Below are 22,256 nucleotides of genomic sequence, written 5' to 3' on the forward strand. Positions count from 1 at the left end.
CAGTGCACACAACAAAATTTATTCTGCACACATATGGAAGACAACCGAGGGGGAATTGGTATGCATAACCCAGGTTGAGAGCCACTCGTCCAGGTTTACAAACACACTGCTATTTCAACAAAATGACAGAGTGGTCTCTCTACATCTGCGAGCATCTAATCTTGGTGCTGCTGGAAAGCAGCCCAGCAACTGAGATGAGTGTTTACTACTAGTTGTCAGTCATTGGCCTGTGGGGCGATGATGTTCTGTGTATTGCAGCAATTCCCAAAGTTGAGGCCAAATCTTCTCTCAGGAAAATGGAACCTCGCTTACTCCCTGAAGTCCCACTTAGTGCAGTCAAAGGCTTGTACCTCTTTCTTGTGCAGTTCCCCCATATTTGGGAAACTCTTGTATAACTCCCTGTACCATACTTATTTCTCTTTTCAGACACGCTTTCCTACACCGTGAAGGGGTTAACCATGTTGACAATGAGAGTATAACTACTGGAGTGCGAGCTAGCACCAAGATGGACGAGACAGTATTGCTCCAGGTTCTCCACAAACTCAGGCAGACGTCTCCGTGTAAATTACTTCACATTTTGACGTTTTCCTTTGCTACTGAATCTTACTTTTCCTTTTTAAAAAGGTTGTGGATGTGCTGAAGAAAAACAGTTTTGCTGGGAGAGGAGAGAGTGCTTTGGGGAACACTGGCATAAGGTAGAGCTCTGCATGGGACCGGAATGCTGCAGTGCCCACTGACATAACTGAGGGGGCGGGAGAGTGGGATTAAAAAGAGATCCATGCAAGGCTCTGGCGTAAGGGAAGAACAGCAAGACTTGTAATAAAAAGAGATGGAAAAAAACCAGGTGTCCTAATAAAGAGGCAGGGAGTTTTAAATGTCCATTCCATGTTCCACAGACATACTCAATCAGAGCAGTACAACAGTTAGCCTGATATTCTACCTTCAACAGGAGCCACTCCTACGTGATAAAGCAGGTCCATTAGGGACCATTTTGCAAAGGCGTACTCTCATGGAAGGTTTCTTCCTAGTTCCGTGCAGCTGATGGCTGGCATGCCTTGAAGCCTGGGGTTCCTATTCCTCATAGAAGTGTATTCTATTTCTAACTAGTGTAACAGAATATAATATCATAAATCTCTCATACATTTTAAACCACTCATGCCTTACGCCTCAATAATATCGTGTGGCACTAAATTGCATGGGTTATTTGTACCAACTTGCTCCATCTCATCTCAGCTTAGAGTTAAATGTTTTGGGCAGGGACTGCCTTGTACTGTGAGTTGGCCTGAGCTAATTGAAATTTTCTGAAACAAATTTGGTAGGGTGCAAAAAGAAAAAAAAAATCAATTCTTTCTTTTGGTCCCTCTTTCACCCAGTTCTGTTCTGGCACAATGAGATACTGAGCTGGCTGAAGTCTGAACACTACTGCTACAATAATAGGCTCTGTCTAAACTGCCAAGAACTGTAGGCAAAAGATATGCAAATTGAGCAATGCATTTGTGTATCACTTGACAACAGTTCTGTCGAGAGGGGCTTTCCCGACATTTGGCCAGTCCACACAGAGCCAAATGTCAGGGAAAACCCCCTCTGCTGAGATGTCCCTTCTTCCTCATGGAATGAGGAAAACAGGGATGTCAGCAGAACACTTCTGACGCAGCAGACGTCTGCAGACAGACCTCTGGTCTCCTGACAGAAGCCTACAGTTTAGACGTAGTCATAGAGATTGCCAAAACCAAGTTAAGAAAGGGGTGGATTTTCAGGAGGACGAATCACTATTTACACATGACCAAACCTTCATTCAGCAAACCGTTTTTTTGGAAGTGACGTGTCCTTTGGTTCCTGGCATAACTGACTTCTGAGAAGATGCCTACCACAAATGCAATTTCTAAATATGACCCATGTGGACACACCAGCTCTCAAGAGAGGAAAACTGGCACCAAATGCATTTATTATAGAATATAATTCAGTGCAGTTCTGCTGCAGACTTTAGAGAAAGGAAGGGAGGAGGTGGCTAGAAGCACAATTCAGGACCCATCTGTAACATATAGACAAGGCCTCTTGCTTACTGCGTGCAGTTTTTAAATTTTGCATTTTTGTGTCCTAGAGTACGAAAGATATAGTGAGCCTGTCAATTACTACATAATCACCAACATCCCAGTTTCCAAAGCCTAGTTCTGCTGTTTAAAAAAAAAAAAGCAAAATACGGAAGATGCATTTTTAGAAGTGGTCAATCTGTTATCAAATATGGCTGCAATAACCAATCTGAGGGCTTCATGGCCAAGAAAATGTTCCTCTATTCACAGGAAGAAAAAAAAAATAAAAGGAAAACTATGTAAAAGGAACATCTGGTACTGACACAATGACATCCCTGGCCTGCCACTTCCTACAGCCACTGAAAATGAGAACTCTTTGTGCAGTTAGAAAAAAAATTACAAGGGACTTAATCTCATGTATAGTCCATGAACAGAAAATGTTCAGATAAAAATGGCAGTACTTTAATGTAAGATACACAATCAGTTCAGGGTATGTTGACAGAGAATGTCAAAGGACTTGAACAGACTGGTTGTGTGTGTAGATGTGGGGGGAAGTAGATGGAAACAAATATCCTCTGTCTGCTATGGGAGTGGAGGTTCTTTCAACAAACAATCTGCCCAACCAGAGCTAACTCTTTATCTGCTTTCTTTTATTTATTACAATTGTTACTCTTTTCCCAAACCATTTCATAAACTTCTCCAACAAGGTATTTCTTCCTCCTCACTGGGTCTTAAGAACAGTCTTGTATTGGTCTTAGAAACAATAAAGTCTTTTCAGACATAGACATATGCACATGATTAATAGAGCAGCACGCATTTGTGAAGGGCTAAACTTATTTACAATTACAGAGTGATAGATCTAGAACAGTGGTCTCCAAACTTTTGAGGGACACATCTCCCCTACTCCTATCTGCCGTCCCACCTCTCCAAACCTGGACCAGGGCAGCTTGGGTGCGTGGGGGGTGCAGACAGGATATGGGGGCTGATGCCAGGGCCACAGTTGTGGGTGAGGCTGAGGCTGGGAGCAGGACCAAGGCTGGAGGTCAGGGTGTAGTTGCAGCTGGGCTGTGGTGGAGGCCAGGAGGCAGGCCCACAGCCAGGCACAGCTCCATCCCTGGCCTTTCTGCCTGTCCCAGTTCCGAGACAGAAATGGAGCTGCAGCCAGTCACTGTGGCTGGGGGCTGTTGCAGAGCTGGGTGTGAAGCTGCACTGTGGCTGGGGGCTGAGGTGGGGCCAGAAGTGGAGCTGTGCCAAGGCTGGGGATGAGGTCAGGAGCCAGGGATATGGCAGAGGCACGTGGGACTGGAGCAGAGTGGGCGTAGGGGGCAACCAGATGGTGCACCCTTCCCCATCCTCTGGGAGGTTAGCCTGGGTCCCCAGATGGTCCTCACCTCTGATCCTACACCTAACCTCTGATCCATCCCCTGCCCCATACCTCTGATGTAGAGTCTTAATTGGAGGAGACTGGGGCAAAGGGCCCTAGACTCTCTCCCACAACAGAGCTGCAGTACCTTGCATTCCTCAGATGTTATTTCTTGTTTTCTGCTGAACCTTGAAAGTAAATAGCATATCGATATAGAGAAGGGAAGAGCCTGGTCTTCAGTTATAAACTCTAAACCTAGGTTTGTGAAGTCCAAAACTGAATTTAATGCAAAATTGTATAAGGTTAGAAAAACAAGTTTGTTACGTTCCATTTTTTTTATATTACCTAATCTCCATTTTGTCCACCTCGTCTGCATCTTCAACATCAAAATGAGATTTTTTGTTGTAGCTGCAGGGTCTGGTTACCTGGTGTGAAAAAGAAACAAAAATTATAAAAATATTTAAAACGGTGATCTCACTATGCTCTTTCCACATATTGATAGCTTGCCTTTCCCCGGCTGTAGTTCAGTTTTTGATTCTGCCAATCTTTATGCATGTGAATAGTCCCGTTAACTTCAGCAGGATGACTCATTAGGCAGAAGTGCGTGCAGGATCACTGCTAAAAGTAATTATACCATACTCCAAACTCTCATTAGCACAGGGTAGATAAGAACACATTGGAGGGTTTCACATCAGTGCTTAAAGGTTAGACCTACAAAATCACACAAAGGGGGTGATGTCAACATCTAAAGTCTACCTGAAAAAAAAGAAAAAAAATCCATAACAATTAAACAATCTGGTTTTAAATACAGACTCCATACAATGATTTTCTGCTGCAGTTCGCAAAGAAAGGCAACTGAAGCAATCCAATGCTTCCATATTGATACACACAAATCCCTTTAATACAGTATCACCCAGAATAGTAAAAGAGAGTGCTGTCCATTCCTGTGGTTCCCAACCTGGGGTCCGCAGACCCCTCTGTGGAAAAAAGATAAATAAAAGTGATCATAGAAAATAAGTTTCAACTAAATTGCAAAGCTACAATCAATTTTTTAAAATTAAATAAATTCCAATAATGTTATTAACTGCTGTCTAAAAATCTATGTCGGGGTTTCCTTTTTCATTTAATGATGTGTGCATACCGGCTAGAATTGGCTTTGGTGGGGATCCATGAATGGTTTGGTGGGCTAATTGGGAGTCTGGACTAGTGAAAAGGTGGGGGAATCACGGGCCTATTCAGGCATCTTTGAAAGTCAGCTAAGTGTGCCCACTCAAGCATGCAGAATAGCTGATTTTTCAAGAACTGTGGAGCTGGGCTTGTGTACCATGATAAGGGAGAAGCACTAAAATTTCTTAGCACCACAATGCAGCTTTTTCTTCCCTCCACCCATACTTGCGAAAGCAAAAAGCAAAAAAGCAAAGCGTTGTTAACAGACTACAAAGATGGTACATGTGAAAAACACTGGAGGAAACTAAGTTTTTAGATGGGATATCTAAAAATCTGCTTTTGTTAACACCACCAAAGAAATAAAGGCCTTGAGGTTTTTATATTTTTGACCAAAGTAGGACAGAAACTTACCCCACCCAGAAGCAAGAGGTACCCCACCCAGCAGTAACCACAGCAAGAACTGATCAAAGGAAAGCAAAGCATACTGACTGTGCAACCAAAAGCTGCTCAGCAGCTCATCTTCGGGATAGGTTTAAAACATTCCTGTCAAGTAAAATGTGCCATCCACAAAAAAGAGCTTTTATTATAAAGCTTAACTTCTTATTTTTTCTTTTGTGCATCAGTAGGTATACAGGATGAGTAAGGATTTAGCTGAACACAAAAATACTCTTCAGCACACAAAGTCAAACAAATAGCTTTTTTTTTTTTTCATGAAAGCTCAAGGTAGCTAGAAGTACTGGAGACCACTGCTCTTATTATATAATTGACTGAAATGTACCTGGGAGCCACAGCATACTGTAATTTAACACACCACATCATTTCAGCAGCTCAGCACAAATTTATCCACTCACCCCCTACTGCAAATCTCACTAGTGACTTTAAGTGCTTGTCTACAGTTGAAATGCTACAATTGCACTTCTGTAACAGCTTCAAGCATAGACACTACCTATGCCTACAGGACGGATTCTCCCATTGACATAGGTAATCCACTTTCCTGGGAGGCAGTAGTGAGGTCAACCTAGCACTTTTTACAAAGAGAAGTGGGTCTTCTTAGCTATGCTGCTCAGGGGTGTGGCCCTTTCACACCCTCTTCACTACAGCAGTTCAGCTGACTTCCTTGTCTAATGTAGCCCAGCCCTAAGAAACGATCGTGCCCACATCCCCAGCCACACAACGAAAAGGCACATTTTTACACGTTTTCTGCTACCACTGCTTATAGGTAGCACATGTGTCAGGGTAGTTTGCCATCGTGGGCAGTAGTATCTAGCAGTCAGCCTAGGTGCTGCCTTTTAAGGGTTTGGTAGGGTCCCAGAGACAGCTATAGAGACCAAAGAGTCTGGGGAACGAATGATGCTCGGGGAAGGAATCTTTAGGGACCTGAAACATGGACAGAAGGTGAGCTTGTCTGCAGCTCCCTTTCTGCCAACTCAGTCCCCTCTCACCCAACCAGCTGGGACTAAGTTGGGAGCAGGAGAGCAGTGTAAAAGCTGCCTCCTCCCACACAACAACCAAGCCCTGACAGGAGGAGGCTGGCCTGCAGAGACCCCCAAGGGGAAGGCTAACTGGGAAGGGGGTTCAGCTGATGGGTACTGCTGAAAGCCTGGCAGCTGAACAAAGTCTAGGGCCCTGACGAATGGACAGTTACAACCCAGCGAAATTTCAGATTTTAATATCTGAAACCTTGAAATTTGCTCTATTTTAAATCCTATGACCAGAAAATTGACCCACATGGATGGTGATTTGGTAGGGCCCTACCTAAACCATAAGGGACTTCAAGGGAAAAAATGGACTAGCCCAGGAGAAGAGAGGAGTTACCGATCACGGCCCAGCAGCGGTGGGTGACGGGGAGCAGCACTGAGGGTACAAAAACAGCAGCACGGAGGAATGACAGGTTCCCAGGCGGGACAGCAGAATCTGGAGGCCAGGGAAAGATGTTGACAAGCTGGGTAAAAGGTAGGACTAGCCCATGGAAAAATGGCAAAGGGACTGAAGGGCCAGACCATAGACTCCTAAACAGGGTTCCTGGGCCGGAACACAGATGAGTATGTGGCCCTATGTTTCCCTACCAGTCTCCAGACCAAGACAGAAAGAAAAGCACCCAAGGGAGAAGAAGCCAAGCATTGCAGACAGGGACAGGCTGAAGAACCAGCTACCAAGCCAGCAGACATGAGGGTTTCCTAGAAGGGACATGTCTATTCTCCCTCAGAGGGCATGAACCGCACAGGCACTCAGGCAGAAGGCAAGGCCATGTAAAATGCCAAACCGTTATGGGTGTGCTAAACTGAAAAAAAGCCTTGCAGCATCCGGATTCATGGAAGAGCACTGGCGCGGACAGGCACAGCGAGCGGGCACAGGCACACTAAAATGGCTTTCAACAACGTGCCACTTGGCTGAGCATGAGAATTTTCCAAGAAAAATTACAGCAGAGACCTATTCTAGGCCTCTGGCACAACCTCACTAGTGAGCATGTACTAAAACCAATCAGCTGAAGCATTGCAGATGGGTCTAAGGGTTCATTCTATGAGCACTTATTGTTCAGCTTCATACGAACACACGCAGAGCCATATATTTAAACGGTACTTGCGTGGGAGGCATTAATTCAAAGGATGGAATCAGGAGTCTGGGATTCACAGTCCAGAGGGAGGAGGGGCCTAAATTGGCTTTAAACTATCTTTTTACCTTCCTAATTCTCAGCTGCTCTGGCACAAGAGGCTACCTAAACGTAAGCCAGTCCCCAGCTTCCTAGGCATCTTCCCACTACGCAGTCTGCCTTCTCGGTTCCCAATATGGCCCTGCCTGTCCTCGTTCACCTTCTTACGCCAGGATACGTAAAGGGGTTCCTAGAAGACAGCCTGTCCTCCTCAGTTTCTGCACCAGGGACTTCTCCCCTAGGAATATCCGGGATTTTCAGAGCCCCTTTATGCTCCTCTGTTCCCCTGTGCTCAGCATGTACCCTCTAGAAACCAAGTAAAGGAATCAGAGAGGTAGCCTTGTTAGTCTGTATCTTCGAGAACAACAAGAAGTCCTGTGGCACCTTATAGACTAACATATTTTGGAGCAAAAGCTTTCGTGGACAAAGATGAAGCAGGTCTTTGCCTATGAAAGCTTATGCTCCAAAACACCTGTTTGTATATAAGGTGCCACAGAACTTCTTCTTGTTCAAGTAAAGGAATATTTCCCATGAGTTTCACTCATATAAGTCATTTCACAAGAGTACTCAATCCTTTCACATCGCTAAGCGACTGAGCTCCAGGTAGGCTGGGGCTGTGCAATGTACAGGAGAGGGATGACTTAAAAATGCCTGTAGGGGAGAAAGGTATTCATTCCTTGGCATTTCTGCAATTCCCTCCTTCTTTGAGTCAGCAGGGGTCAGCCTGTTGTAGGGTGACAGCATCAATTCCAGAGAAGCCACTCTGCTGTGGCAATGACGGGGCTGATTGTCCGCTGCTGTAGATTGTTGCCTCTTCACTGAATTCCGTGTTCTACACCAATTTAAACGAGCTGTGGCTCTGACCCTATGATGTCACCGCCTGAGTGAAATTTCCAAGCCATGAAACTGGCTCCCCATACAGGGAAGTGGAAGCTGGTGTAAAACAGACTTCCTGTTGAGAACAGGAAGAGCTATGGACAAGGGGGAGAGGGAGGGAGCAGGGAAAGAATCAGGAAGACACCCTAAATAAAGAAGTATGGACTCAGCTCTTCGGGTTGGATCTTAGCTGCCCATGTGAGCATTCGGGGAACTTGAGACTCTGCCACTCACAGCACCTGTACAGTACAACACTGGACCCTTGCCCCTATCTGCAGTTAGGGGTTCTCAAACATCCCCCCACCCGCTCCAAATTGGTGACCCCTGAGTGTCGCCACCACCTGTTACTGGTGGCTGCTCTGGTGATTTTTCCTGAAGTACTTACTTAATGTTAGAAAAAATAAACATGCACATATACATGTTCAGCTCACTGCTTATTAGAAATATTATAAATGACACATTACAATCAATCATTTATTTAGAGGGGTTTTATTCCCCCAAACTCAAGAATAAACAAATGTATAGTTGTTTCTATTCTTGACTGGACCTAAACAGAATAGAAACACGAAGAAGCTTTGCACATCTTGTCTTTTGTTGTTTCGTTTGTTTGTTTGTTTAAGAGACTTGCTAGCTAGTAAGTCTGCTGTTGCAAAACAATGTGTGTATGTTTCTTAATGTTGCTTTTCACAGCAAATTTACCCAGGTCTGACCAGATGGGGGACAAATTAAGCTCTGGATAAGGAGATAGGTCAAGAGCTAGTGGGGCCAGGGATGATGGATGGGCAGCTGGAGAGGCAGTGGGAGCTGGGGGCGATAAAGGCTGGTAATAATCCAAGGGATGGCACCCATGGCCCAAGACCAAGGCCTGAGTCTAAAACCACATGACTGGAGCCTGCCATCTGCCAGCCCAGGACTGAAGCCCAAAGCCTGAGCCTCACCACCCACAGGAAGACGTGGAACTCACTGGCTGCCTTCCTCTGTGGCTCTGAAGAGGGGGAGGGCCCATCTCGGACGGATGTTTTCCCTCTCTTGTGAGCAGCGGTCAGCCCAGAGCCCAGCTGGTTAGTTTCCTGGCTCCCCCGAGTTATACGAAATGCAACTTAAACGGGGTTGTGCAAGAACACAACCTCCGCACAAGTCGGAGGTCTACCGTATTGCTCCTGCTAAGGAAAAAACCCAGCACTTCTAAAAGAATTGCATTTTGCCTTATCTAGACTCATTTTAAAATACTACATAGGCTATAAGAATGAATCAGATATTTTCAGTCTTGGATGGATTTCCCCCATTGCTTTTAAAGTCCTTCACATTTCCTGCAAGACCAACCCTCCCACCATCGATCCGGGAAGACAGGATGGAGCAGCTACACAACCACAATCTGGAAAAATCACTGAGCGGAATGAACTCAAAAATTGGCTGTGCTGGGAGGGACAGGAAATGGTTTTGAGAAGGAGACACTACCCAGAGAGCTCAACTCCAGTCGCTTGGAAAACGGATGCAGTATTGTCTCAGCAGACTAGTCTGATCCACTTCTGGCTCAGCATTGTGAAACGGCCTTCAGCAAAGACAGCTGGCACAATATGGATCAGGATGTGGTGCCAGCTACCTACAGGGCAGTATTTCAGTTTAGCGTTCATTCCTTTGAAATACCAACCTCAAAATAAAACACTTCATCAAACTGCGGATTGTTCGTCTTCTTTTTAACTTTAGTCTTTTTGGCTTCAGATCTGCGCGGACAGAAAGAAAAGTGAAAATTAACAGAAGTACCCAGTCCTAATGAGCAACTACAGAACTGAGAAGTAAACTGATTGGTTTGATTTGTTCTGTAGATTCCATGCAGAACACGAGGCACACCTCTTTGTGGGGGAGGATATCACACGTGCGCAAAATGTCATAAATAAAATTGAGTATTCACCATTGCTATGCACACAGTGAAATGTGTGCTCTTGGGCCCTACATGTGTAAGCTGTTCCCTCCAAGAAAAATTATTGGGCAATTACTAGTCTATGGGAAGTACTAAACTGCATGCTTCTGCAGACAGGCAGCAAAAGAAAACTGATGGGTGAGACCAATGTTTGCCACCAGTTCCTTCTTAAGTGCAATCATAACAGTTCTGCAATGTAACGATCACTAAAAACTCATTTCAACTGTAATTTCAATAATACTAATTTAAACAAATTTCATGTATCGGATATGGTAGTTGAAACAGCTCCTGAACCATATAGCACAAATGTGGTACCACCTGGGATGGGCACAACAAGATACCTAGTCAGAAGATAAGGAGATGGACCAATCAACCTTCAAAGCCTGCTCCACATGTGAGCCAACGACTTGTCAAGGACATCTCTCATTCACAGCACCAACACTCCTCTCTCCCACCCCCACCTTGTTCCATTGTAAAATACTATGAAGTATCTGTATTAGGCACTTCTGAGGTCACAGAATAGCTCAACTTTGCTTCTTTCAGCATAAGAATTCATGAGATGCCACTGAGGTGCCCAATAACATAAAAAATAACGATGGAATGCGCAAAATTTAACTTCAAATTAACGTGCCTATGTTTACTGTTAGGCTGAACAAGACAGTTGCAGAATAAGTAATTCAGTACATGGTAGTGTCTAAGATCTGTTCTACAGTGTTATCCATTCTAGCGTATCGTTACCCTGATACAACTTAAATTACAGCATCGGGTTATGTATAGCACTTTCCACAGACACTAAGGAGCTGAGCCACATAGCTGAAAAGACCCCTGATGTTTTAAGTCATACTGAAATAAAGCACAAAAGTAAAATGTGTTTATGCATTTAGTCCCTTTTCTACCCCTCACAACCACGCAATCTGGTAGAACAGTGACCTCCAAATGCCAAATAACAAGCTGCACAAGTTGAGCTTGACCACAAAGTATATAGTTTGTTATGTTCAAAGTTTTAAAAGAAGCAAAACTGCAACAGGCTTCAAGGTACTTGTACTTATTAATTATATTATATAAATAACAAGGCCAAATAATCTCTCAATTTTAGAATGCAGATTTCTAGTGAATGAAAAGCCAGACAATTTGATATGAAACCTTATAAAGTGGAAGCTCTTTAGTTTTCAATACTTGCCTGTAAGGTCCTGCTAAGGTAACTGTGGCATAGGGATCACACTGTCCATTCACTATTGGTAGGCCTTGGCATTCGAGAACTCTGAAGGAAAAGCAACAAAAGGAAGACAAAATATGAAGAGTTTGAAGAGATTGCAAAAGCTGATGTCTTCTCATTTTCAGAATGCTCCTTATTACGGACACAAATAGCGTTAGCATAACCCTGTATCTTTTTATCTTAGATTGAAAAATTGTTTCTCAATTTAAGTAATAGCATCATTAAGTCTAGAAAGCAACATTAAAGTACAGAGGAGTCTTAATTTGAAGGCCTCTGAAAACACCCAAAATATCAGTTACAATCAAGTTATAAAAGATACTACTATAGGTATGGAGGACATGAACTCTATCGTGAAGGCCACCATATCAATATTTACTTGTAGTACAAATAATACTGTCAAGATGAGGAAAGACTGCAGAAAGATCCTGCTATGAGATAAGTAACTGCACTTACTCAATCAAGTAATGCATGAAGGTGTATGTGCTTTAACAAAATTTAATTTGCTGGATTACATAGCCAACATTGCAAGGCAGCAGATAATCATGACAGATTCATTTTTTCCCATACCAGTGAAATATCCTAACAATGAAACTCAGACAGAATGAACGAACATGTTTTTCAGTTCTGCTTTTAAGAAATAAGTGATGTGATACCAGAGGGACAGAATGCAACTAGAATGGTTGACTCACCCTCTTCTGACTTCCTCCAAGCAAGAAATCTTTTTAAGATGAAAACCCTGCTGCTCTAACTTTCATGTTCCCACCCCACCCAAAGAGTGAACTACTGTAAGTTAGTGTAGTTTCAAGTTTCACAATTTAAAAAGCTCTCAAGGAAACTAGCACTTATTAGCAAAAAAGGCAAAAGAGCCTCTAGGATTCTCCCTTCTGAAACAAATTCATTGTTGAATTGGTGAGTTTGTTGATGTTATGACAGGGGTGAGGGAAGGAACAGAAATAAACCTTGTAGGCAGTGAAGTGATGAGAGATGGGTGTGCTGAAGCAGCTCATGCTTGAAATGCCTACAGAAGAGGCAAAAGGCAGGAGTCTGATCCTTTTAAAAGCACTCCCTTCCCTTTGTCACACTGTCAAATTACACTGTACTCTGTATCAACACAGCCCTGGGTTTACAAGAATACTGAAATTTAAATGTATCTAGGTGGCTTTTGTTTACTGAGTGTTATTTATAGTTATTCATAACTTTTGTTTGCGATGAGTGTTATAGACTGTATTCTCTCGGCACCTGTGTAATGGAGACTTATGTACGAACCCATGTACATTCACACACACACACAATTTTTCATTGCACAAATGACTATAGCAGTATAATCTACAGTAGTTGCAGTGAAGAAGGAAGCTAGTAGGTCAAGTAGATGTCATTTCCATTTGAGGGAAGCTGCAATTTTTATAAATGAAAGTGTGATTTTCTCACTTCAGCTTGGCATTGATTGTATCCCATTCTAATGAAATTCTGTAATACACAGATGCTGCTTTAATCAGTGAAAATCTCTAGGGACTGGTCTATGTGGGAAAGTTATATCGTATAAGATAAACTGATATGACTATACTCATAAAACTCCCTGTATAGACACACGCTCACTCTGGAATAAGAGCAGAAGAATAGCCACACAGAGTCAGGCCAAAAGTCCACCTAGACCAGTATGTTGTCTTCCAACAGTGGCTAATGCTAGGTGCCCCAGAGGGAATGAACAGAACAGGTAATTATCAAGGGATTCATTCCCCATCCCCCATTCTCATTTTCGGGCAAACAGAAGCTAAATTTATTCCTGAAGCCTGAATTCTAAAATTTATTCCTTGAGCCCTATTTTAGTCTAAGACCTTCGCAACATCCTCTGGCAAAGAGTTCCACAGGCTGGCCATGCACTGTATAAAGAAATGCTTCTTTTTGCTTGTTTTTAATTTGCTGCACGTATATTTCATTTGGTGACCCTTAGTTCTTGTGTTATGAGAAACAGCAAATAACATTTTTTACTTTCTCGATACCAGTCATGATTTTATAGATACAGAGAGGGAGCTGTGCTGGTCTATATACAATCAAAACAAAAAAGCAGTCCAGTAGCACGTTAAAGACTAACAAAATAGTTTCGTGGGACAGACCCACTTCCTCAGACCCTAGCCATACCAGAACAGACTCAATATTTAAGACACAGAGAACCTGATTACTATTTTTGGTTCTCTGTGCCTTAAATATTGAGTCTGTTCTGGCATGGTTACGATCTCAAGCAGTGGGTCTGGCCCATGAAAGCTCATCACCTAATAAATTATTTTGTTAGTCTTTAAAGTGCTGCTGGCCTGCTTTCTTGTTTTGATTTTAGCAATGTTTATCATCTCCCCGCCCCCTTACTCATCTCTTTTCAAACTGAAAACTCCAACTCTGATTATTCTCTCCTCATATGGAAGATGTTCCATACTCTTAATCCTTTTCCTTGCTCTTTTCTAAACCTTTTCCAATTCCAACATACCTTTTTTGAAATGTGGCAACCACATCTGCACACAGTATTCAAGATATGGGTATACCATGGATTCTTAAAGAGGCAATATATTTTCCGCCTTCTTAACCATGTCTTAAAGATTCCCAGCACTCAGTTAGATGTTCTGCCTGCTGCTGCATAGTGAGTTGATGTTTTCAGCTGTCACATGCAGTTTGACTGCAGAAGTCCCAAGAAGTGTAATATACAGATATATAGAGAGACTTGGCCTGAATGTGAACAACTGAGCAAAAGCAAGGAATTTTTTAAGTTTTAGTGTTATTAAATAACCATTCCCAAGGAATGACAATTTTCATATTCTGAACCAACACCTTATTACGTGGTACATTTTTTAAAAATTGAAACCAAACCTTACAATATTTTATTCCTAGGCAAAATCTTCCTAAGGTTCAGAATACTCTGGCAAAACAAAAGTTCAAGATCAGCAGAAGCAGACACTTTTCCAACAAGGAGACACACTGGATATTGGCAGGCCAGTTTTATTTCTGATCTGCGCTACGACCCCGTTACAAATGCACCTTCTGCATAGACAAGACTTAATTCTCTACATGTCTGGCTTAGCGTGCTGAGTGACTCTCCCAGCCCAGAAGAAGTAGAAGTAGAAGCATATGTTCAGTTTTAGTGTCCTTAAAATAATTCCTATCAGCTACAGCAAGTTCTACTTTTTAAATTAACATAGCCTGGATGTTATTAAGAGTGACCAAAACACATTCCTGTTTGAACCGAACAATCATTAAGGGAAGAAAAAGCACACTCTCACTCAAAACTAGGACCAACGTCAAACTTATGCCTGCTCTGCTTTCTCTTGAGGATGATCAAGAAAATGAAAGGCCATCTCCAAGGTTTATTTCAGAGAGCAGGTTTTCCTGTGTTCACAAATGAATCATTTCCAGTCCAGTTCTCCTGAAATAGAGGATGAACTATCAGAAGTCTAAGATGAAAGCACAACTGTGGGCACACAGAATATTCTCCCTCTTTTAGTATGAGTACTTCTGAAAACCATGAAAGCAGAGCACTGAGAGGTACTTGAACAGTCAAGATGAATCTGAGTTCAAGTGTAAGTGTTCTGTTTCTTTTGTGTGTGCAAAGGGAATGAGAAAAGCAAAAAACAATCTTGAAAGAAACAATATGCAGAAAAACAGGAAACAGATGCTGACAGAAGCTGCTCCAATGCCTCCCAGGTAATTTTAAAGCAGTTAACATCTAAGGACAGAGAAAGTATGCAACAGACTTGAGTTGCTGACTTGACAGAATGGAAAGAAAGCTTGAAGAGAGGCTCACTGTTGCTCCCATGTTTCACTGCACACCAGTGAGAGATGCACTAAAATTTAGCAACACAAAAGGTTTTAATTCACAGCTTTAATGTGCGTTCACCAGCTATGAAAAAACATAACTGTGGAACTGTTCTGAATTATGAGCTGCTTTCTTTGGTCACAGGGAAGCTGTTAATAAACAATCCTACCTCTGCCCAGGTAGGACGGACTTCGCTGTAACTGACAAGCAGCAAAGGTGTTAGAATGAATAGCTGCATCTTTGCTCTAACAATCACATTATGATTCCATTAGCTAGATAAAACATATCCATCTAAAAACCACAGAGAATTAGTTCATTGTCCCATCGCTTTCTGCAAAGGCATGGGTGGTGGCTGGGCATCAATTTAAAAATACCAATCAAAATTAAGTGCTTCAACTTTAAAAACAATGAGAAGTCCTGTGGCACCTTATAGACTAACAGACAGTTAAATGACTAAAGGATTATTTTATACATAGAAAACTGTCGATGATGCTTCTAAAACAGTACATGAAGCTCAGTTTTCTTGAGACTACATTTGGTGTGCCCTGGTTCAGGAGGGGTGCATCTACGTTAGAAACTAACTTTGAAGTTTGGCACTACATCGAAGTAGCCAGCAGACAGTCTACTCACATTTTCCCTTACTTAGAAGTTAACTTAAGGAAGACCTACGGAGACCAACTTTGAAGTCCTTACTCCATTCCTGGGAATGGAGTAGTGCCTTACTTCCAAGTTTAGCTTCAAAGTAGAGTGCGTGTAGACGCTCTACTTTGAAGTTGTACTTCGAAGTAAGCAACTTCGAAGTTATTTTTGTAGTGTAGACACAGCAGAGAAGTAGATTCAACTGCTAACAGCACATAAGTGAAATACTGTGCCTTCAAAAACATAAATTAAAATAGAAGTTGAACCTCTCTCATCTGGTACCCTCAAAGCTGACTGGTGCTGAATGAATTTGCCAGATGACAGGAAGTCAATATTTTCTAGCACTGCTTACCGGGCTCTTAGAAGACATTTAGAGGCAAATGACAGCTAAATAACAGCAGCACAGAATACTGACAACCAGGACTGGTGGCTGCAAACAAACTTTATGGGACCACAGGAAACTTGGTTACACCCATGGTAAGTGATTGTCCGGCTAACTAAAATCATGATGGATTATGGATATTGCTAGACAAAAGAGTGCTGGACTAGAGAGGTTCAACCTGTACATAACTCAAACCAATTTGTTTGCATATATGTGGGTAAAGAGATAATGATCTTGATTAACTACTTTGCATTACTAAAGGGCATTGATCTCTTAGACGCAATGGTTTCATTAATGCATGTAAATTGAACTAATTCATAAGCACTGTTGAAAACTGATGACAATAACCTACTACATTTTGTGACTTCTCAGAGTAATGGAGGCAAACTACATTACACTTGCCCATTCTCTTTTCAAAACTAATATGTGTGTCGAAGTCAACACAAAAAGGCTGAGGCTGCCATGCATATGCAGCACCTCATTAGCATAATGGCAGTCACACGCATTTTGAAAGTGCCGCTTTGAAATGCACGCTGCTGGTGTAGACAGGGGCCTTTCGAAAGGACCCCCCAGATTTCAAAAGCCCCTTCTTCCCAACACCAAATGGGAAGCAGGGGCTTTTGAAGTCCAGGGGTCCTTTTGAAAGGCCCCCATCTACACTGGCAGCATCCATTTCGAAAGCAGCACTTTTGAAACATGTGCGGCTACCGTTATGCTAATGAGGCGCAGCATATGCATTGCAGCGCCTCATTAGCATCTGCCAAAGTGGCTCATTAGCATCCCCCTTTCAAAAGGGGGATGCTACAGCAGCCACAGCCAAAAAGGGATTTTATGCCTTTTACCTAAGAAAACTCAAGAAGTAACATTTCCAGTTTGAGGCTTTCTAGGTTTAAATCAGAAAGTAATAAAAAAAACCCAGAAACACACCTCCTTGTAATTCAACAATATACTACTACTCAGCAGGTAGTTAGTAAGAGACTTTCAGGATGACTCAACCCTATGTTGCAGACAAAGATTCTTAGAAAGTTTATGAAAAAGTAGCAAGTCAGGAAAATACCATTGTAACTGACATTGAACAGTATACTCCCAGATACACACTCTGTAGAAAGCAGATCTATAAAAACATTTGAAAAGTCAAGCACAAATAAAATAAATGCTTTTAAGACCATAAGGGACTATTTTCATTACATGAGTCAAAATCCTCACCTGATAATTTCTGCATCAAACTCCTAACATCTATTTGATCTAAAGCGTATCTTTTAGGGACGCATACAAGTTTTTCTGTCAGATACCTCATTTACAGCAGCAATTCATTGCATCATGACCCCTTCTAACAACAAACACTACAACATGACCCCAGGAAAGGGGACTGAAGCCAGTTCCCTGTGGCCCTAGCTTGAGGGGTAGGTAGGAAGCCAAAGCCCAAGGGCTGCAGCCCCAGGTGGGAGGACTTCTGCTGAAGCTGAAGCTGTTGGGTTATGGCCTGGGACAGTGGGGCTCAGGCTTTGGCCCTGGACCCCAGCAAGCCTTGGAGACTCCATTAAAATGGGTCATAAGCCACTTTGGGGTTCTAACTCACAGTTTCTGAACCACTGATTTAGAGTAATGTTAGGTGTTCTTTCTAACTAGAGTAGATGAGAGGAACATAAGAACAGCCATAATGGGTCAGATCCATGGTCCAGCTAGACTGCTATCTGGTCTTCTAACAGTGGCCAGTGTCAGATGCTTCAGAGGGAAAGAACAGGAAAGCAAAATGATTGAGTGATTCACACCCTGTCGTCCAGACCCAGCATCTGGCAGTCAGAGGCCTAGGAACACCCAGAGCATGGAGTTGCTCTCTGACCACCACAGCTAGCAGCTATGGAGTGACCTATCTTCCACAGAATTACCTCACTCTTTTTTTAACCCACTTATATTTTTGGTCTTTACAGTAATCCTCTGGCAGTGAGCTGCACATATTGACTATGCAGGTGTGAAGTATTTCCTTATGCTAGTTTTGAATCTGCTGCCCATAATTTCATGGAGTGACCCAGGTCCCAGCTACATGAAGTGACAACAACACGTCCTTCTCCACTTTCTGCACACCATTAATGATTTTACAGACCCCTGTAGCCATCTCTTTTCTAAGCTGAGTAGTCCATTTTTTTAAATCTCTCCTTATATGGAAGTTGTTAAATATTCGTAATAATTTCTCTTGCTCTTCTCTGTGCTTTTCACCAATTTGAATACTTTTTTAAAATATAGAGTAAACCAGAAATGTTCAAGGTGTGAACATGCCATGGATTTATATAGTAGCATCATCATAATTTTTGTTTTATTTATCCCCTTCCTAACCGTTCATAACATTCTCTGTGACTCCAAGATCTCTTTCTTTCTCCTCATTTTGTATGTGTAATTGGGATGCTGTTTTCCAGCACGCATTATTCTGCAATGTTGAATTTCCATCTGATATTTTGTTGTGTAGTTGTCAGTTTTGTGAGATGCCTTTGCAACTCTTCACAGTCAGCTTTGATCTTACCTATGAACAGTTTAGTATCATCTGAAAACTTTGCCACTTCACTGTTTACCTCCTTTTCCAGATCATTTATGTATATGTTGAACAGCACTGGGCACGCTACAGACACTTCCAGAACGCTGCCACTTACCCCTCTCCATTCTGAAAATGGATTATTAATATCTACCCTTTGTTGCTTAACTTTTAACATGTTACTAATCCATGAGAGCATCTTTCGTTTTATCCTATGATTGTTTAAGAGTCTTTAGAGTGTGGGACCTCCCCAAATGCTATCGGAAAGATCAATTATAATATATCAATTGTATCACCCATGCCCACATTCTTGTTGACTCCTGAAAAGAATTCTACTAGATTGCTGGTAAGGCCATTTCCCTTTGAGGAAGCCGTATTGACTCTTCCCCCACAACAAATCATGTTCATCCAAGTGTTTGATAACTCTGTTCTTTTAAAATAGTTTCAGCCAATTTGCCTTGTACCGAAATCAGGTTTGCCAGCCTGTAATTGCCACCATGGCTTCTAGGAACCTTTTAAAAATCACATTTCTTTAGCTGCATGCCAGTTATCAGGTACAGAGGCTTATTTAAGCAACAGGTTACATACCATAATTAGTAGTTCTGCAAATTAATATTTGAGTTCCTTTGTAATTTGTGGGTGAATCCCATTTGGTTTTGGTGACTTTTGTTTTTAACTTATCCATTTGTTCCAAAACCACCCCTACTGTCACTTCAATCGGGACAGTTCCTCAAATCGGTCATCTAAAAATGATGGCTCAGGTGCAGGAACTTCCCTCACTTCCTCTGCAGTGAGAGCTGACGGAAAGAATTTATTTACCTTCTCCGCAACAGCCTACTCTCCCTTGAGCATTCTTTTAGCCTCTTTGAACATCCAGTGGCACTGGCAGGCAGGCCTCCTGCCTCTGATGGCCCTTAAGTAAAACCCTTTCTATGTCTTTAGCTAGTTGCTCTTGAAATTCTTCTCTGGCATGCCTAGTCACACTTTGACACTTCACTTCTGAAAGATTTTTGGGGAAAAGTTTGATTTTTAAGTTGGAGCACATCCCATGACAACTGCTCCTGTGAAAGTTCCATTAGAACACACAGCACAGCACAGGCCATTGAAGCTGTGAAAATAACCACATCACAACTTTTCCAGGATTAAATTGCCTACCTGCCTTCTGTTTCAGAGTGAGCATGTTAAAGAGCTATTTCATGCAGATCTTCTCTTTAAATGGGTTCACAAAACATTTCTACCTACCTACTCTCTAAAGATATTGGAAAGATCTCTCTGCTTGCCGTTTGCTATACAAGTCACAGAAACTGCAGACAAGGGTAGAGCAGCTCAGTATAGTGTCAGTTACGAGTAGCAAAAGAAAACTCCACACAGTTCTATTTGTAAAGCAGTGGGTTTTTTTCACTTACATACTGTAAAAGCACAGAAGTAATGAAGGATACTAAATGACTGAATTTTCAGTGACTAAACCCTATTTTTTCTTGGTTTCTATTGGAAGTTTTGGATAGCATTTTTGGAAGTGACCATATGCTTGATGAGGGGTGAGCAAACTTTTTACATCAGGCCCCACTTTTCCTACTTGCAATTAGCACCCCCCCACCCCCATCTGCCTAATGTAATCCAAACAAATAGAAATGTTGGGTATGTTCATATAAAAAAAAAACTTTTGGCATGTGTGAGAAAATATATATAATGTAAAAACTTTCTTACTCAGTATATAAATGTGAATGCACATATATAAAAACAATAACACAATTCCACATTTTTGAGACCTGGCAGCTGATCTTGCTATGCCCCCCTTACAAAATTTCACATGCCCCAGAGGGCCTCCCCCCACTTAGCTCACCCCTGTTCTAGACCAGTGTGTGTGGTGTTACACAAGTGTACAACAGGTAGGATGCAAGCAGCTTTGCGTGCAGTCTGTGAGTAAGGTCCAAGCAGGCCTGACTCCTGGCATGCAGGAAGGAGTTTGCTGCCCACAGCAAGGCGCTCAAGCTCACATTCTGCTCCTCAGTGCTTCTCAGAGAGGGGTACTGCTCAGTGATTTGAGCCTTAGCATGCTAAACCTAGGGTTGTGAGTTCAGTCCTGGAGGGGATCATTTAACGATGTGGGGCAAATATATTTTTTGGGGAGCGGGGAAAGGCTAGTGCTTGGTTCTGCCAAGAGGGCAGGGGACTGACTTGATGACCTTCCAAGGTCCCTTCCAGCTCTATGAGATTTGCACCTCCATATACTATAATGTAGACTAAGTCTATAGTATCTGCCATTTCCCTTCACCTTTTATTCCATTTTTTAGCAGTAATACAAGAGGCCTGCAGGGGTCATACTCTGTAAGACATTAGCTTGAGCTAGGTAGGTATGGACATCTGGACAGTCCCAGAGAGACATAGATAAGACGGAGTGCATCCATGTTCCCACAGCTAGTTAACAGCATTTTTATATCTTATGTGGTGTCAGGATGTTATGGCCCCATCCCATCAACCATCCTGTTTATGGCAAAGTGAAGGCCAAGGTCACCATGGCTGTTAGGTGGTATCTTGCCCCATATGCCCATTTTGAGAGATTGTTAATAAAGCTGCAAAGTGAGATCTTATGCGTATTCAAAGGAGGGTGTTAGTGCCATTCCCAGTCAGGTACATGTACCCTCAAAAATCTTAGGGTATGGAAGTCTAGTTTTGGCTTGGAAAGGCTGGGCTAAATTGACATAGGGCAACCTTTAACATCCTACCACCAAAGGGCTTTTTTCTTCTTGTTTGCTCTCTCACTCTGGAAGTCTATTGTCTTTTTGGTTCACTCTTTTTGTTCATTTACTAGACTAGTGTTTTCTTTAGACTTTTTCCTCTGCTGTAACATGTTTCACGCTCACCACCTTCAGACTGAGGCTGGTCCTTCAACTCCTTGAGTCCATCAGGAGGGAATATGAGTATGGTGTTACCTAGCTATATTTGCACTTGGATTAGTTATATAAAACCAGTACACAAAATGAAGTAATCTGTATGTAACCACTCTAGATATTTGATTGTAAACTCCATTAGTAATTGTAATAAATTCTGTGCTATCACATTTTTACAGAGTTCATACAATTCCTGCAGGGCCTGCGACCATCCTCCAAATAAGAGCTCTTCCAGTTCCTTATAGCTGTTGATCCAGTTTGGAGGGCGAACCTAGAGATTGTTAGGTCAGAACGGCAAACTTTTACCCAATCAACATATAGCACTCAACACGAGGCTGTGTCTCAAAGGCACAACAGAGATCGCTGCTATAGGTGGAGTATTCCATACAGCCTTTCACACAACATACATAGCATTTTGAGAATGGTACTGCTGAAAAACAATGGCTCTCTCTTTACCTTTATTGGGGAGATGGAGGGTTAGAAGAAGGGGGGAACACATGCCTGAAATCCCCCTCCCTCCAAAAAAAAGTCAACATGTAAAATTTAAGAGCAAACTGACAACTGTTTTGTACAAACCATGTTAATGGGATTTGGATCCTACCCTATTAATTATACTTCTCTGCTTTTACATACTGAATTGTACATTAATACACTCAAATGCAATATTTTACCATTGCATAATATTTTGATTTAGTCTGATTTGCATTGTTTTTGTCGAAGAGCTGCGAACTGCAAACGTAAAATAAAAGTGATTTCTTTTGCATAAAACTTTCCCGTTCCTAGCTATTTCCAAAT

General features: G+C 42.2%; 1 protein-coding gene across 2 annotated transcripts in view; it reads right to left on the reverse strand.

The window, feature by feature from the left end:
* Positions 1-22,256, reverse strand: part of RASA3 (RAS p21 protein activator 3) — a 205,485-nt gene that overhangs the window by 33,545 nt on the left and 149,684 nt on the right. For both annotated transcript variants that reach the window (XM_074990917.1, XM_074990928.1), the window contains exons 6-8: positions 11,188-11,268; positions 9,738-9,810; positions 3,739-3,818 (exon numbers count right to left, since the gene is read on the reverse strand). In XM_074990917.1, coding sequence (XP_074847018.1) covers positions 3,739-3,818; positions 9,738-9,810; positions 11,188-11,268 — 234 coding nt within the window. The remainder of the gene's footprint in view (positions 1-3,738; positions 3,819-9,737; positions 9,811-11,187; positions 11,269-22,256) is intronic.

This window comes from Carettochelys insculpta, chromosome 1 (assembly GCF_033958435.1).
Source record: "Carettochelys insculpta isolate YL-2023 chromosome 1, ASM3395843v1, whole genome shotgun sequence".
Classification (NCBI taxonomy): Eukaryota; Metazoa; Chordata; order Testudines; family Carettochelyidae; genus Carettochelys; species Carettochelys insculpta.